Source organism: Cydia strobilella, chromosome 16, assembly GCF_947568885.1.
Source record: "Cydia strobilella chromosome 16, ilCydStro3.1, whole genome shotgun sequence".
Classification (NCBI taxonomy): domain Eukaryota; kingdom Metazoa; phylum Arthropoda; class Insecta; order Lepidoptera; family Tortricidae; genus Cydia; species Cydia strobilella.
This window is the reverse complement of record NC_086056.1, coordinates 8,015,554-8,033,613: the sequence shown is the minus strand read 5'-3', so window position 1 is coordinate 8,033,613 and position 18,060 is coordinate 8,015,554. Positions and strand designations below refer to the sequence as shown.

At 37.6% G+C, this 18,060-nt stretch overlaps 1 protein-coding gene across 1 annotated transcript in view; it reads left to right on the top strand.

The window, feature by feature from the left end:
- LOC134748175 (myosin-I heavy chain) overlaps nucleotides 1-18,060 on the top strand; it is an 85,052-nt gene that overhangs the window by 41,177 nt on the left and 25,815 nt on the right. The window contains exons 3-6 of the mRNA XM_063682888.1: nucleotides 12,407-12,528; nucleotides 15,059-15,121; nucleotides 17,038-17,127; nucleotides 17,462-17,621. Coding sequence (XP_063538958.1) covers nucleotides 12,412-12,528; nucleotides 15,059-15,121; nucleotides 17,038-17,127; nucleotides 17,462-17,621 — 430 coding nt within the window. The 5' untranslated portion in view covers nucleotides 12,407-12,411. The remainder of the gene's footprint in view (nucleotides 1-12,406; nucleotides 12,529-15,058; nucleotides 15,122-17,037; nucleotides 17,128-17,461; nucleotides 17,622-18,060) is intronic.

Below are 18,060 nucleotides of genomic sequence, written 5' to 3'. Positions count from 1 at the left end.
TGTTCTTCTTTAAAATATATGATCTAGCGGTTTTTAGTTAAATTAAAACCACTCGAGCGGTACCAATTTCGATTTTCTACATAAAATTGCAATGATTAATTATCGTCTTTAAAAGCACTTGTCAAGTTATAATGTTGAATCAATTAAAATACTGTCTTATACAAAGTCACAAAGAAACCCGTGGTATCCAGTCCTCCCAAAATAACTTTCACATGGTCCTTGAGGGCCGGCATTGTCTTCCACATTAGGTAAGGAATGAGGACCCCCCCTCCCCCACTGAGCCTCATCTTGCGGACTCACGCTCCGTTCCTGCACTCGGTAAACAACTTATGGACGCTATAAAGAAAATTACGATGCAGACTTAATTTTGTGAAATTGTATGTCGTAAAAAGCGGAATTTGAGCATTATGCCCCCTATTGTGAAGGCAATGCACGTCGCTACCTACACTCGCTACTGACTACCTACATTAACTTGTTTAAACTTTTACGATTTTTACTCATTATTGTTCACAACGACGGGACTTAATCGCGTAAAATAAGTTTTAAATTTACCTCCGACGTTTCGAGGACGGCGTTGTCCCCGTGGTCTCGGAGAAGACTGGCACAAGTTGAAAGTTGAAAAATCGAATATTGTGAGTGTTGTGTGTCGACCCGGTGACATCCCTAGTGCGCAAAACGTTCAAGTTAATAAACAAGACCAAGTGCGGGTAGTTCGAAAAACTCGCGCGCCTAAAAGATGTTGATGTCAACTTGAGCCAGTCTTCTCCGAGACAACGCCGTCCTCGAAACGTCGGAGGTAAATTTAAAACTTATTTTACGCGATTAAGTCCCGTCGTTGTGAATAATAATGCCTACATTTATTTGCTCAAAGGTAACTAAAACAGGTAGCTCATTATCTTTATGCTTACTAACAAGTTTAAAAATATAGCCGGTCAAACAAGTTTGTCAGTAGCAAAAGACGCAAAATTGTAATTTTCTATGGGACGATTGTGTGCAATATAATAGCAGTCAATGGGAAAATCTAATTACAGCTGCGTTTTTATAAATTCTTGAATTTATCAACCTGAAAGTTAAGTTATGAAGGAAAATACATGGTACACTTACTTATTTCCCAGGAGAGTTAAGTCATAAAATTACTAGGGAATTTCTTTGCCAGATTGTTTTGATCATGTTACGTTTCGCGTCGGTAATAGAGCCCACTTCCCAATGAACGGCGCCCGTCAATTTGTCGCGTAACAGGTCGTCTTTGATCGCGATACCATTTTCTTACTTTCTCAACCTATCAACTCCCTTTGGGTTTGTATTTAAATCTGAACGTTGTGACGCACAGAGTAAGGTTGTATTCATAATCTTGCAATAAAGTAAGATACGAGGTTGATAAGGCAAATGTTGAATATCTTTGTTTTGCGTCGGCTTTGATCGAAAGTCATGATTTAAGTAGTCGGTTCTCAAGGGAGCGAGCGTTGTGGGACGCTTAGTTACGCTCAGTGGAGACCGTGTGAATCTTGCCATCTACTTGCACTACCTACATATTTAAATTATTAACTACATCGCAAGCTTAGGGGCTTTGGAATGCAACAGTTGTATTCAAATTCACAACTCGTTTATTGTCTTTAAGAAATGTTAATGGCGCTAAAAGAGATTTGCGTTGTGGTTAGCGCTTGCTGATCGCCTAACCCTGTAAGTATAAGATAACTATATTTCTGTTAACAACGTCACCTACGCTACGTTAGCTACGTACGAATTTGTGTGATATATTATTAATATAAGACCATACATACAATAACCAATAATATAAATATAAGATTTAAAAGTATTATACGAGTAACAGACGGTCTGTAAACAAAGCTTTCTTATTCTATTAGGTCCTCAAATCCCCTTGATTCTCTTCACATAATTTCAATCTGTGTCTGTTTCTGTTTACGAATGCCGGGGTAAAGGAGCCCACTGACTATCAGTCCGCCGGACGATATCGGCCTGTCAGTTGTTCGGAACTGTCAAATTTTTGTTCTAACTGACAGGCCGATATCGTCCGGCGGACTGATAGTCAGTGGGCCCCTTAACATTATTAAATTACTTAACAGATTATATCTCAAAAGTCCTTGTTAATAACTTAAGTCCCTGAGCAGTCAAGCCAGTTTTAACTTTCGTTCATTACGGATTACATCGATGATCTTCAACCGATGAGAAATTCTGAAATGAGTATTGACTTATTGGAATCAGTGTGGCTACCACCAGTTTGGCACTGACATAAACGCTGTCGAAAACGTAACTTACTTTCTATCCATCTCACTCGTACTCGCATATTAGTGCGAGCGAGATATATAGAAAGTAAATTACGTAAACGTTAGCGTATATTTCATTTATTTAATATGTAATATATATATATATGTGTGTGTGTGTGTGTGTGTGTTATATATATATGTCAGTTTTGACACTGTCATGGTACGGGTACAGGTTGGAAAATTAATTCGTGCTTTTCTAATAAACAAGATCCATTGCGACGAACATATTAAACATGAATAATGTAGCCGAAGTAAGGCCGAAATGTAAATAAACGTGAGAGCTTATTAATTCACAAAATTGAAGAGGCCCTATGAAGAAGATCCTGAGATTATTACGTACAATCCTACAAGAACGTTGCCGGGCCCTGCGTGTAAAGTATTCGTTTTTGCAGTGTCATCAATTTGTCGCATACCAGCCATCCTTTATACGATATTACTAATTTCGAATGTAAATGCTGCAAGTACATATTTCCAAATTTTTACAGCAGTGTTTTCCAAACTATTTCATGACATCATGACATAACCCTTTGGATATGAAACAAAAACCATAATATGTTTGTTTTAGCCGAACCCCTGACACAGGGATTCGCTAACACTGCTTTGCAATTTCAGTTTTCGCGAGATATTTTCACACTTCGTTCGCTATAATCCCCCTCCACAAGTAGCAATTAACTTGCCAAAGGCTTCGCGATTAAGCAGGCTTAAATTACATCCACGGATCTAGCCCTTATTAGTTATTTTGCTTGCGACCTTTACATGCTTAGCTTATGTAAACAAGGAAAACTTGCACAACTTTCAGCGTATTGTTGAATAACTTTTAACTTCGGAAACTTAATTACGCACAAGGCATTTGCCCACTGGCTTCTGGTATTAAAGTTTTCCACAGAACTTAATATGTTTTCCTTGAAATGCAGCCTTCAGTTGTGAAGTTCTTGAAGAAGAAAGTTACCATAGATTTTTTTATTAATGTGGGCTGGTTTGGTAATTCCATAATTACATTTTTTTTTGCATCAGCTAGTTTCATTAAAATCGTACCAAATCTAAAAGAAAAGACGCCCCGTGAGCTGGAAGTAAATATCGAAACGAAACGAATTACAAGCAAAGACTTATTTTCCTTGATTCCAGCTCGATGCGTTTATCATACACCCACGCTGAACCTGAGCTCACAGCCATACAGGTTCTAGAAATTTCTTTTTACCCTAGGCAATGTCATCAGTCTAGTCCGCCCACGACGATCCATTTTTTTTTGTACTCAAGTAAAGTTTATGTTATGACACAGTTTATTTTTTATATGATTCAATACTCCACACGCTGCTTCGACCGTTTCACAACTTTATTAATGTTAAATAGTCTATTGACGCCCACAGATTAATTTTATTTTTATCTTTAAAAGGGCTTTTTGTATCGTAAACTAAATATTACTGTCTCGACGGTCTTTTTAAACTGACCAGAAACTGGCGAAAATGCAAAAACCAACCGGCCAGGTACATTCGTGTCGGACTACGCATAATGGAGGTTTCCAATAGTGTACATTGATTCAAAAAAATCTCTTAGCAACCTTAATTTTATTTTTAAAGAACCAAATATCGAATGATTTTTATTCACTTTCATTACATCTGTAAACATACTTATTTTTATAAAATTTAACTTCTTAACTAAGTAGCTGCTCGCAAAATACACGTACGTTCCAAATTTCATTAAAATATATAAATAGTTTTCGTGTAAACTGGCTGTGACATACGGACAGACGGGACGGACATGACGAAACTACAAGGGTTCCGTTCTGTTACCGAGGCCTGACAAACTTGAGTTCCAAACAAATTGAATCCGTCTTGGTTTGACTCTACCTCGCTGCTTCAGAAATTTTACAGATTTTCCCTTCTAAATGAGTTAGTATAATCGGATGATAGTTGTAAGTGTAATCAGATAAGAAACGGGCGGCGTGACGACCCATTTAAATGTAAAGGGAAAGGTGGTCTCGGAGGTTACGAGTACAAAGTTGCTAGGGACCGTGGGCGACGGCGCCCGGCGCCTCCCTCCTACACCTAGCGAAGGGGGTTAAGCTACAGGAAACTTCCTGTTTTATTTATTTGAATAACGTTATTATATCGGATTAATTCAATTAAGTATTAAAATTAATAAATTGTATAGGACATTCTTAAATCAATCCCACAGGAAACTTATTGAGTTTTCTGTGGGATTGAGCTTGTGACGCGGGATCTTAGAAGACGATAATATGTAATGAGAAAACTTGTTGAATTCGCTGGCAGAATCCCTTGAAAATGAATAGTTTGGAAACAAAACTAGACCTTTCAGGGTTTGTGCTTAAGTAGCTTTTGTTAACTATGAGTTATCTAGGGAAAAAAACAAGCAAAATGTGCAAAAGTGAATAATTATCGATGCAATTAGCGATTCTTCGAGGAATTTGTCACGCATTATATCCTAAAAATTGAAACAAAGTTAAACCTAATCTAAATTTTGATTTCGCTTATCGTTTACTCGTATCACTTGAACCACAGTACGAACTCTACGGGACTCTTTTGAACGTCGCGTCAGGACGACAGTATTGTAAACCGTCCAACGCTACTGTGTCCTGATGAATGACATTAACTTGACACGCGCTGCACCCCAAAACTAGCGATTATCGACCGGCTTTTATTTCAATTTGCTCCATAATGACTTAGCGTCAACAACGATGACTGTCATGATGACAATTTACTATGATTGTTATTACTAGGGGTCCGTTCGTTAAAATGGATTAGGTTTCTTCTTTTCGTGTCCCCGTTTTTCTGAGATGAATCATAAACACACTACTCTACTTTCGAAAGTAAAAAACACTGAAAATTAGTTTCTAGTTATGAATATAGCAGGATAAAACAACCCGCCATATTTGGGGCTTGCATCGAGATTGTGGGTAAGTGTTAAAAAAAGCCCCAATATATCTGTTTGAACCTTTGATAAGTTGTAGCAGACGTCTGACTCTCTGCCCTGCATTATCACCCCCAGCAACGTCAAACTGACAAATGACAGAAATTATAAACGGCCCACCAAGAAAGCAGTGCGTATCCAATCCCCTTAGGGCCATAGGAGCTTGAATTGAATAAGCTCCTATTCATTTGTTTACCATAAACATAATCGATAAATACGGCGCCGCTTCAATTGAATGAGGGTACGCATTTGATTTAATTCAATTACTATTATTTGTAAATCGATTTGAGACTGCCAGGTGTGTTTTGTAATAAAGATACACGTTCAAGATCCCTTTGTCATGAAGAACAATTAACTGCATGCCTGCGACAAGATAAGGCGCAATGTTATTTACATATATAACAAATACATACGTATAGTAATCACTAATGGATATGCTCTAGAGGCAACGTGCTACATTTTATGTTGCTTCATTTGTGTAGTGTTGTAATGTTGGTACGAATCCGAGCTTTTAGATTTTAGAAGCGTAATTTAATTATAACACATTAATTGCGGTTTTTGAAGTAGGTAATAAAATAACAGGGCTTAAGTTCGAGGCATTGAGTTCACAGAGGTTTTCTTTAAATGTTGAAACAAGACATGTTAGGTGTCCGATATAGGTTTCTTAAGTCGACTCGTTTTATTACAATATAAGTCATACTTGTATAAATATATAATGTACTTTCTTGGTACTTATAAAGGGGCCCACTGACTATCAGTCCGCCGGACGATATCGGCCTGTCAGTTGTTCGGAACTGTCAAATTTTTGTTCTGACAGGCCGATATCGTCCGGCGGACTGATAGTCAGTGGGCCCCTTAAGATCCTTAAAAAAAGGGCGCACGAAGGGTTTCGTACCATTACGCAAAAAACGATGAAAAAATCACGTTTGTTGTATGGGAGCACCACTTAAATATTTATTTTATTCTGTTTTTAGTATTTTTTGTTATGGCGGCAACATAAATACATCATCTGTGAAAATTTTAACTGTCTAGCTATCACGGTTCATGAGATACAGCCTTGTGACAGACAGACAGACAGACCGACGGACAGCGGAGTCTTAGTAATAGGGTCCCGTTTTTACCCTTTGGGTACGGAAACCGCCAAAGACTTGCATGGTATATATAGAATTCATTATCTTCATGGAATATAAATAATTTTCTTGTCTTGTTTTTCTTTCAAGTATTCATCCTTATTGTGCTCAACGATGCATACTATATTCGTACGTGGAAATAGATCAACGTGTTACAGAAATAAAGTAGCTTTCCTTTTTACGTACGGGAAGTTGTGACAGACGATATTAATTATATCCAGTTTTGCCTTTTTGGGCTTCACCTCGCCGGAGTGCCAATTATAGGCAGTCTAGGTAACATCGGTACAGTTATCGTCGTAAATATCACTTGATTGCTAGAACAAATAGGTACTGTACGTATTGCAGTCTCTTGGCCGGTTAGATATTGTGTGTACTAAGATTACAAAAGGATTCATTTAATTACAGGACCTAAACGTAGTAAACGTTATTGACTGATTACAGGATACTATGACAAATCATTTAAATTTTTATAGCCTTTGTAAAATGAGTTTTACGAATGTTTTCACAAATCCGAAGAACTCACGCTCCTCACACACACGCGCGCGCGCACGCGGGTGATGACGCTCCTCGGTACGGAGTGAAACATGTCGAGCGTTTTCGACTTAAAATACGTGAGTGATCCGTTATTAATATGTTTAATATGTCTGTGTCTCACGAAAGTTTTGTTATTAAAATAGAAGGATCGAAGGAATGAAATCTAGCTTTGTATAAAAATAGTTTAAAAATTCCACTAACCCGAGGTTAACTCGTCAAACCGTTAACCCAGTGGCAAATTGCACGTAACCATGGTAACTCCAGGTTTAACCGGTTAACCCTGGGTTAGTTGGATGGTGCAAGTGGCGCTAAGGGAAATAAGCCCGTTGGTTTTATTCCCAAGAAAGCTTTTCCACTCATAATTAATGGATGGTTTGTTTTTTCTTTAATTAGAAATACGATTTCACAAAGGAGTACTTCTCTCTAAATTTTAATTTATTGTGGTTAAAGCTAAAATAAGTTTCGAATACAAATTATAAAACAACTAGACAATGTTGTTTTGTAAATTTATGTACAGTCGCCATCAGATATATCGGAGCGGCCGAGGCGCTCACAAATATCTAAACACGCCTCTATTGTCAAGGCGTTAGAGTGCGTGTTCAGATATTGTGAACACCTTGGCCGCTCCTATATATTTGATGGCGACTGTACCTAATGTTTAAATGTCACGATTCTTCGACGGTAAATATTCTTCGTCATCAACAAGGGAGTAGTGACATAAGGTGCTATTTCTAAATTGACAATTTCAAATATGGAAAACTTATAATCATCAACATACCTACTAATATAATTTACTATATTAAATTAATTGTGATAAATCATTCCTGATACTGAATCGAACCGCGAGGGCGCGAAGTGACGTAGCTCCACGTCAGCCCAAGTGACATTTCCGCCCGATAACTTGACCGGGAACGTCCTGCCTCAAGGCTGTATTCTCATTGCTTACGAAAGTCGAACGATTAGGTTAACCCGTGTAACTGGAACCTCAAAATCCCTAACATCTAGAGAACGCATTTATACTGGTTTATTTTGCGTAAGCTTTACTAATGTCAGCTGAGTCCGCTCCAAAAGCAAGTGGAATAACATCCAAGGACTATTTTACTCTCATCACTTGCGAATATTATGCCTTTAATAGTACAGTTTATGCAAGGGACAGCGCCTGTGTGAAGCGAATCTGATTGTACTAACGAGTGGGAGTGGGAAACATCCGTCTCGTAGCTCTTAGTACTCGTTAAGACGTTTTATCTATTTGATTATCTCAGGGGCGGTGAACTGTGGAGTAAAGGTGAAATAGTGGGATCAAATGGGAAGATCTAGGATTTACTTCTAAGGATCTAGGGGTTTACCTGGGTTTTACTTGTGTAAGTAACGTGTAAGGTAGCTGCACATATTTTTTTTAAATCAATAAATACATTTTTAACACAGTTTTTGGACTTGTCAAAACAACAAACTAATTAAAAAAGAATGAAGCACATGCAATGATTAGGGTGTTATTCCATAATAAAATTATGGTCCTTATTCTCCTAGGCTCCCTTTTTAAGTTTTGATACATCATTGGTCAAGTCAGAACTTAGTTCATTGTGTTAAGAGGAAAGGGGCCGGCCGCTTCTCCATACAAACGTAGTCCCCGTTTTCTTCCCAACTTTATAATAATTAAAAAATCGAAAAAAATCAAACGTTTGATAATGGCTGTGGTTGATAGAACAAATTGTGTCAAAATATTTTCAATAATGTCAATATCCAGAGAGAAGAATGAGGACTACGTTTGTATGAAAAGGCGATTTCGCGCGCGTCCTCCACTTTCGTCTTAACAGGGAAAATTAGGCAAAAATCGGGCGCTGATTTCTGGTATTACAGGAACCAAAGATAGATATAACTCCGTAATAGATAGATACAGTCTAAGGAAAAAACGTGCCTCGAAAATCAAGAAAATTTGATTCTCGTTCAGAGGGCGCTACTAGTTTTGGCCTACAGTCGAATAGATGGCGTTGACGGTTTCGTTTGTTATTTAACAATTTTAACGCATATCAGTGAAAGAACATGGGTCAAAATCATAAAAATAATTAATGCAAATAAAAAAAAATCATTTATCTATATTTAAATACATTCTATCGTATTTTTATAAATCTTCATTTTTAGTTTTAAAGTGTGTCGACAAATGGCAGTGAATTTACTTGGGTTACAAAATTTACTATGACAGTACCGCTCTAGTATAAGTTACTCTATGCAGGAACTAATCACCATTCAGACACATTTTGAAAGGTCATGTCTGAGATTACCAATCGCCGATTAGCGTTTTGAAATTTTGGGTGCAATGTAATGCCTAATCGTTTTAAAAGACAAATGCGAAATGGACTATTATTAATTAAAGTAAATATAATAGTAATAAAAAAGAAGTGAATTCGTGAACATATCTCAAACTGAAGATAAAATCTCAATTAATTACTAAATGACGTCATAAGGTAACGTCAGTATTGCGTGTCCAAATATTCATAACAGCTGTACGAATATGATTTAAAAACAGGCGTCAGTCGAGCGTGCGTAAATGCGGCAAGAGGGTGCGGTACCGTCCGAATTCACTGGGTTTCCACCCATGCGAAGCTCTATTCTATAGGAATCGCTTAGACGCACAACATACTTTCGGAAAACAGTTTAACTATTTTAGTTAAGATGCTAATTCTAGTCGAGCTCATTCTAATTGAATATCATTGTCTCCCCGAAGTTTAATACTACTCGATTACTAAACACAAAACTAAACGACCTAACTAAATTTCAACCATTGTGGTCAACCGCGACACGGCCTGTTATGGACAATTAGTGCCTATAAGCCCTTGGACCACATTTCATGTTAACCATTTAACGACCACAGTTAAAAACCTGCGTGATTTAATCCGATTAGATGCTTTTTTATAATGTTTATTTTTGTGTTGTCATCTTTGCTTCATAAACAGACCCTAATGGATTTTCACTAAACTTCTAAATGGCGATGGCGTTTTCTTCGTAATATAAATAAAACATTGTCAAACAATATTTAACTGTCCCGCTTGATTTTGCATTTAAAATGATAAATGAACCTGTGAAAGGGAGTGAGAAAAACCACTTCAAATTCGTGTTAGCGAGACTATTTGGGCGATGATGGGCACGCGATATAAATATAATAAAATCGTCGATCAGCGGTATAAAATCATATCTCCCCAGTGCAAGGGCGTCGGAGGGCGAGAAGTCAGCCAAGATCGATGTAAATTGAGCCCTGATACTTGCCCGGGAATTACATTTCGAACATCTTGTTTGTTTATTTCCGTGCTAGGGGTGATCTTGAGTACCTATTTCAATCGTTATTCAATACATCTTCACTGCGACGTTTCTTATTCCAATTCTAAGAAGGAAGTCAATGACATCTCTCAAATTACATTCGCATTCGCTTTGAGCAGAACGCTTTAAAATAAATGCTTAATTAGCGACAATTATCATCAGAGCGAGTATACGTGTTGACAAAAAGAGATTTTGTACGATAATTACATGTTTCACGGTCACGGTTTCTACAATTAATTATTATTAATTATTTATTGTGCATGAAGTCTGTAAAAATAATAATTTGTTTGTGCATGCATGGTTAGACTCGAGTCCCCGGCAAGCTCGGCCGAATTTCACTTTCCCATACAAACGGAGTTTCGTTCTCATTTTAAAACTACGTGTTGGATTGTAATGAAACTTTGCACATACAATGACATGAGCTATATCTAATAATTACTAGTCTGTAATTAGTTTCCATAGCTCCAGTTTATAAAACAAACGAAATAGAGCAAAAACAAGTTTTGTATGAAAAACTTATATTCGCTGTATTTTTTTAACTATGGTATCTGAAGCTACATAAACTTATTACAGACCTAGATATACCTTATCTTATTGTAAGTACAAAGTTTCAGACTAATCTAGCGAGTCGTTTTAAAATGAGAGTGTAAATACGTTTGTATGGAGAACCGAGCTTGCCGGGGACTCTTAAGTCGTATATACATTTACACTCAAGAGCAATGGTAAGCAGTTGCATTGTAGGAAGTTATGAACCGTACATAAGTCACTTTATTCATGCACATCAGTCAATAGCTATAAAAACATTCAACTAATATGTGAATGCTAAACTTTTGAGTGAATCTTTCGGTCTCCCTTGTGTGTAAAATTATTCGTGTGGCCATTTTCTTCCGTCTATATTTGCCTGAGGGTATACTTACCCTTTTTGAAGACTAAACCCATCTGTCATCTTTGCTATGGGGTGCGCGTTACGTGAATTATTTATAATCCATCAATCACACCGTGCCGAATCGATGCTCGATATTTGCTTTTTAGGGTTCCGTACCCAAAGGGTAAAAACGGGACCCTATTACTAAGACTCCGCTGTCCGTCTGTCCGTCCGACCGTCTGTCTGTCTGTCACCAGGCTGTATCTCATGAACCGTGATAGCTAGACAGTTGAAATTTTCACAGATGATGTATTTCTGTTGCCGCTATAACAACAAATACTAAAAACAGAATAATATAAATATTTAAATGGGGCTCCCATAAAACAAACGTGATTTTTTTTTGCTGTTTTTTGCGTAATGGTACGGAACCCTTAGTGCGCGAGTCGGACTCGCACTTGGCCGGTTTTTATTTTTAAACCTGTAGCTAAATATATATATTAAATATTAAACTCAAATGAGTTGCACTAGAGTTGCAGATGTAGGCGTCAAGACCGCTAAGCTTAAGTGGGACTGGGCGGGACATGTCTGTCGCATGCACCCGGAAAGGTGGGCCAAAATGGTTACTGAGTGGGACCCACGGAGCACCATAGACGATGCAGGCCGGGGTTCAGGCAGACCAAAAAGGAGATGGCGGGACGACTTGGACGCATTCTACCCCAAATGGTGGGAAAGTGCCGATGACAGGGTCGAGTGGAGAAAACGAGGGGAGGCCTTTGCCCAGCAGTGGGACACCAAAGTAGGCTAATAAAAAAAATAAAAAAATACTCAAATGATTTATTTTCATACCTCTGAATATTGTTGCACTCGAAATTAATGCGCGAAATATAATTTTATATAGTAAAGATAAAGATAATATGGCTAGATGGGGAGGAAGAGGAACAAGTTTAGTTCAGTAGGAGACATAATCGTCAAATAATATAATATAACACTAAATCAATTTTTCTTCATATAATCTTTTATACCTGTTAAAAATTCACTAAGCTTTATAAAATCCGGCCGGCGTTGAGAGTGAACGTACAGTGCCGCAACCCGTTTGCGTGCTCTGAGCTTTGAGGCATTTATTTATTTTGCTAAAGCTAAAACACGGCTAAAAGTCTGTTTTACATTTGTATGTTTAAGTCCCATAATATTCAAGCTACTCCAAGTTCAAAAATTAAAAATTCTCGTCGTATTTCGACTACCATTGTATGCCAAACGTTTTTAGTGTTCCGTGCAAAACTTTGTTTTGACAAACGGAACACTTATTTATAGTGACATTATTTATATAAATGTGTTTGTTTGTGTTGTTGCAGCCATCATGGAGGAGCGGGAGGCGAAGGGTCCGGGCGTGCCCGACATGACGATGATGCCCCAGATCACCGAAGACGCCATCAACGACAACCTCAAACGCCGCTACAAACACGACCTTGTATATGTATCCTTTAACTTCCTACATTTCTAACGAATAATTTACAGAGATTGAGGTACAAAGGCGATCTTATCCCTATATCAAACCTGTAACATGCTTACGTTTAGACTGTAAGAATTAAGAAATGTACCTAGCCTATATACGTCATCGAAATCGATGTGGAGGACTACGAGCCCCAATGCAAATGAGCTCGTCTAGTAGGAAAAAAAGTATTAACCTAACTTCAACCTAAAATTTCAGGATGACTTTAATGTTTAGTAGAACAGGTTACTTAAAAACAATACAGATTTATAAATCATATTTTATTTATAAAATAAAATAAAAATACAACTTTCCTCAGAGATAAAAAAAAAACATTATTTTACCAAATGTAATATGCGCAGAAAAGTCCGTCTTCAGTGTATCAGATGCAGAATAGAACGTCTACCACTTAGTGGCGTCACCTTTTGCATCTAAAACGGCTTTAAATCTGAGCGGCATTGTATCTACCAACTCTCTACACTCTTCAGGTGTTACTTCATTCCAGACACTGGTAAGTTTCTCTTTAAGATCAGCTTTTGATCTAGAAGGATCTTTTCGCAACTTTTACTTCATTTTCCACCACAATGTTTCTATGGGAGACAAGTCCGGGCTGCTGGACGGCCATGACATGGTAGGAATTTTTTTAGACTTCAGCCACGCCATTGTTGTCTTTGCAGTATGGCATGAGGCACCATCTTGTTGAAAAGTAAATGCATTTCTATGCTTTAACTTCCGTATAGACGGCAGGAAACTCTCCTCCAAGATGCTTTTGTATTTTTTAGCATTGACGGTTCCATCTATAAATTGCAGACAGCCCACACCTTGTGCCGACATACAGCCCCAAATCATTAATGATGCTGGAAACTTCACCTTGCGTTTAAGACAGTCTTTATGAAATGCCTCTCCTTTTTCTCGAATGACTTTACTTCGTTCATCGCCAACTGTGACATCAAATTTAGATTCATCACTCCATATTATTTTTCGCCACTGATCAGCAGTCCAGTTTCTGTACTTTTGTGCGAATTTCAACCTGTTAATTTTATGCTTTTGAGTAAGTAACGGTTTCTCTTTAGCAGTGTAAAAACCATAGCCCATTCTTTTCATTACTCTCTTGCAGGTATCGACTGAAATGTTTTTTTTAATCGGGTCACGCCATAGTACGGTAAGTTCTCCTGCTCTTGCACGACGATTTTTCTTGATGATCCTGCTCAGAATCCTGTTTTCTGCTTTGGTGGTTATTCGTCGACAGCCAGATTTTTTTAAACAGGAGACTGTTCCGTGTTTTCGGTGATGCTCGATGATCGTTTGAATTGTAGATCTTGGCAAAGAAAGGTCCTTGGATATTTGGTACTTTGGTGATATTTTGCCGTTATTGTTACTTGAAATTATAATTTTCCGCTCTGCTTCAGCCACTGGCTTACCTCGTACCATCTCGATAGAAAATTTAGTACGGAGTAATGTAAATTTACTCTGAATTTGCCTTTTTATATTATAGCCATCTGTCATTTTAGATGACATCGCATATTCTATATTCAATCTAAAATATTATTTCATATTACAATCCTTAAAAAATAGTTTTTATTTTAAATAGACGGCCAATTTTGCGTTAAAAACTAGATGTAATTTTTTGCTTGCGGGATGTTATTTTCATGATATAAATATATTAAAACAAATAACATTATTAATCTTTGTTCAAGCGCACGATTAAACTGTTTTTTATGACTTTGTGTATAGCGTATTCCATTAATCATCCAAATCAATCTGGGTTGAAATAAAAGTCCTTAAAATTAATATCGTATGTTGAAGTGGGTCTAGACGAAGTCATGTGCATTGGGGCTCATATATATATACGTAGTTATATTTTTTTCAGAAATAACGTTTGATTTGATAATTTGAACTGGATTTAGTCTCCACGGCTATTTTATAAACAATCCCTAAAATTAGAGTTTTGAATGATTCACGGTTAGTTTCACTAGACCTATATTGACCGGGATATAGACCGTGATTACCTTTTGTATTCCCGTGAACATGATGCATGTAACTGCGTCGAAATATCGGGAGCTCACAAAAAATACAAAAGGTAATCACGGTCTATAACCCGGTCAATATAAGTCTAATCCCTAAAATGATTATTTTAGTTGTGTAAACTAAACCGTAGTGATTATTTTGATGTAATATTAAAAAGTAATGGATATTCATGCCTTTAACCAAATCTATTACACGCCGTATTTTTTTTAATTGTAGCGTAACGTATTTGTTCTTACACTTCATGCGCGAATACCCAAGATGACTTTGTGTTATTTTCGACAGACTGCGAAGTATTTTTATGACTGCCGCTGGAATAACATATACATTTTCAATTTGCAATGGTTCATCCTTGCATGTTTTATGCAATAGTAAACACGAGTTATTTTTAAATAAGATTACATATACTATACTATACTATACTAGCAATATATACACTACAATATATATATTATATTATACTAGCATATTTCCTTAAGTAATATTACAGACATACACAGGTTCAATCCTAGTCGCAGTGAATCCCTACAAGGAGCTGGGATGTTACACAACGGTGAGCACCTATATTACACCTATTTTCGATCAATGGTATCAAAGCAATCTTACCCATAAGTAAAATCCGTTAATCGAAAGGGTGTGTCATCGTCGTGAGTAATACAATTTTTATTTATTTTATTTTATTGAAAACACATTTACATGACATTACAGTATAAAACTAATGCGCCATGAAAGTTAATTACATTTAAATTACAACTAGTACTATGGTATATTTACAACACTAAATTACTACAGTTGAGCACCTATCATCCATCCTCTCACAAAACCTCAGACATTCACTGCACACAGCCGTCCATCGCCACGCAAACATATCGCAGTCAGTAGCTGATGTCAGGAGCGCATTCAAAAGTGTGAGAGCACGAAGAAGTGGCGAGTTCTTACGCGACACAGTGCGAGCCGCCGGCACTGCCAACAAGTCGCGTCGGCGGGGCCTGAGAGCCATCCTGGGAACGTCAGGGACAAAAAGTCGTACCAGGCGGCACACCAGCTCTGGGCAGTCTGACTCGCCACGCAGGACCCGTAAAGCCGTAGTCAATAAAGAAAAGTTTCGCCTGACCTCTAACGAGTTGTAACCGAGGGTCCCTAACAAGAATTTGGTTGGGTACAGAAACGGGTAATACCCGTACATTTTCTTGTACAAGGATCTTAAAAAGGCTTTTTGAACTTTCTCGAGTAACAAGGCATACGTTGACTCGTGTGGGTGCCACACGACCGACGAGGCCTCCAACTTACTTCTAACCAAGGCGTTATAGACCAGTTTCAGTGCGAATGGCTCTTTAAAGTCACGCATGTTGCGAATAAGAAAGCCCAGTCTTCGGTAGCAGTCCTTAGCAAGTGATGACAGGTGCTCGTGAAACGTGAGGCGCGTATCGAAGACAACTCCGAGATCCTTAACAGAGAAGACACGAGTTATGGGCTCGGGTCCCAGCTCGTAATTCGCAATTATTGGATCACGCGCACGGCTAAATGATAACAGGAAGCTTCTGCACATAAACATACGATATTTGTTAGGGAGACTGACATCTTTATTGCAACAAAACCCATTTACAAGTTGCCTATTGCCAAAAGATAAAACGCCGAGCATTTATTTAACTTAGATCATATGGACTAGCTAGCTGTCTTACCGATACACATCTCGCCAATATTTTATCTAGATTCAGTAGTCGGATTTAGTTGAAATCTGATATGCTTCTGTAAATGCCGGTGACTATCGTATCACTTTGTTTACCGCATATATCCAATCCTATTTATTTTGTCATACGTACGAATGATATATGTATATTAAGTATCAGATAGACTTACGAGACTTTTCTGATGTGATAATTATAATTGTTTGCATTCTAAGGCTTAAAACATCCAACAGGGTATAGAATATATACAGAAATAAATGAAAGGAGACTAAATAGATAACCAATATAGGTCCACCATTTTCATACAATCATGTTAAAGATAAAACTTCCTGTTTTCATAGAAACATTTGCAAACAATCGTTCACTTTCTAGGAAGTGACGCGCTGTGGTCGGAAACAATGAAGTTCTTCATAAAAAAGTGATAAATTAGACGTCACACCGTAATCAATCAGAGGAAATCATTCATGAAGACGCTCATTCAATAAGCGAGTTACGCTAAGCCATGTCATTCATTCCTTCCGTTTATGTATATGACATTAAAAAGTACCTTATACGGTCACGCTTTTTCTCCCACATATCACACTTTTTCTGCTTAAGAGTTGACACATTTTAATTTCTTACGTTGACATTCGTGAAAAAGTGAACGTTGTTTTCTCGAAAGATTTTGCACGCTTACCACATTACTGAAAAATATACTCTAACGGTAAAATCATAATCATTAATCATTTATTTAAAATGACTTTTTAAAATGTTTTTTTTTTAAATGACTTGAATATTACAGGAGCACATGCAAGAATTTCGAGGCAAAGCCTTTGGGAACCTGCCGCCGCACGTATTTGCTTTAGCGGAGTCCGCCTATAGCTCGCTACGGGTAAGCAAACTAACTTTATATAAGAAACACTTCCATTCCTAACCCCCTAGTTACATATTTACTCATAAAGTTTCACGAGTAAGCGCAAAATTAAATCGCTGGCATTATCATATGACCTACTTATCAAGTACAAAAAATATAATTATATGTTGGCTCATTTATACTTCCGTAGTGACTCGCTGTTGCCAGTTTCATCATCAACCAGATACAAATATCTCATCCTGCTTAAGACCGATAATCGATCCAGCGGTCTCGGGAAACGGCTGTCAACTGCCAATCAACATTAAACCCTTTTAATCTGCAAGTAATACTTAGAATTAATCTCTCTTTTTAGAATGGTGAGAAAAATCAGTCCGTAGTGATATCGGGGGAAAGCGGTGCTGGCAAGACGGAGACGACGAAATTGATATTACAGTACCTTTGCGCTGCTGGCGGCCAGGCCACATGGGCGGAACAACAGATTCTTGAAGCCAACACGGTTTTGGAAGCGTTTGGTAACTTTATAACTATCATATACGACCAGCTACTTACTTCATGTTTAATGAAATCCTATCGTGTGAACCCGTGTGAACTTGAATGTTTTTGGAACTATTACTATAAAAAAAATGTAGATCTTTCACGTCTTTTAGAGTTAAAAATTGTGGTCCTTCCATCTGCCTATCCAAAATGTAATGGCCGATTCCAAGGAAAACTGGCGCGGTACGAATGTACGAATATCTCGTAACCAGATTTCACGCAGACGATTATAAGTTGTATAAATCTGATGATTATTAGGTAATTATCAGGTCTTATTGCTTGACCGTGTATATGTACGTACAAAATAACTTTACGCTTAGTTTTTCAGGGTTCCGTACCCAAAGGGTAAAACGGGACCCGATTACTAAGACTCCTCTGTCCGTCTGTCTGTACTTCTGTCTGTCTGTCGCCAGGCTG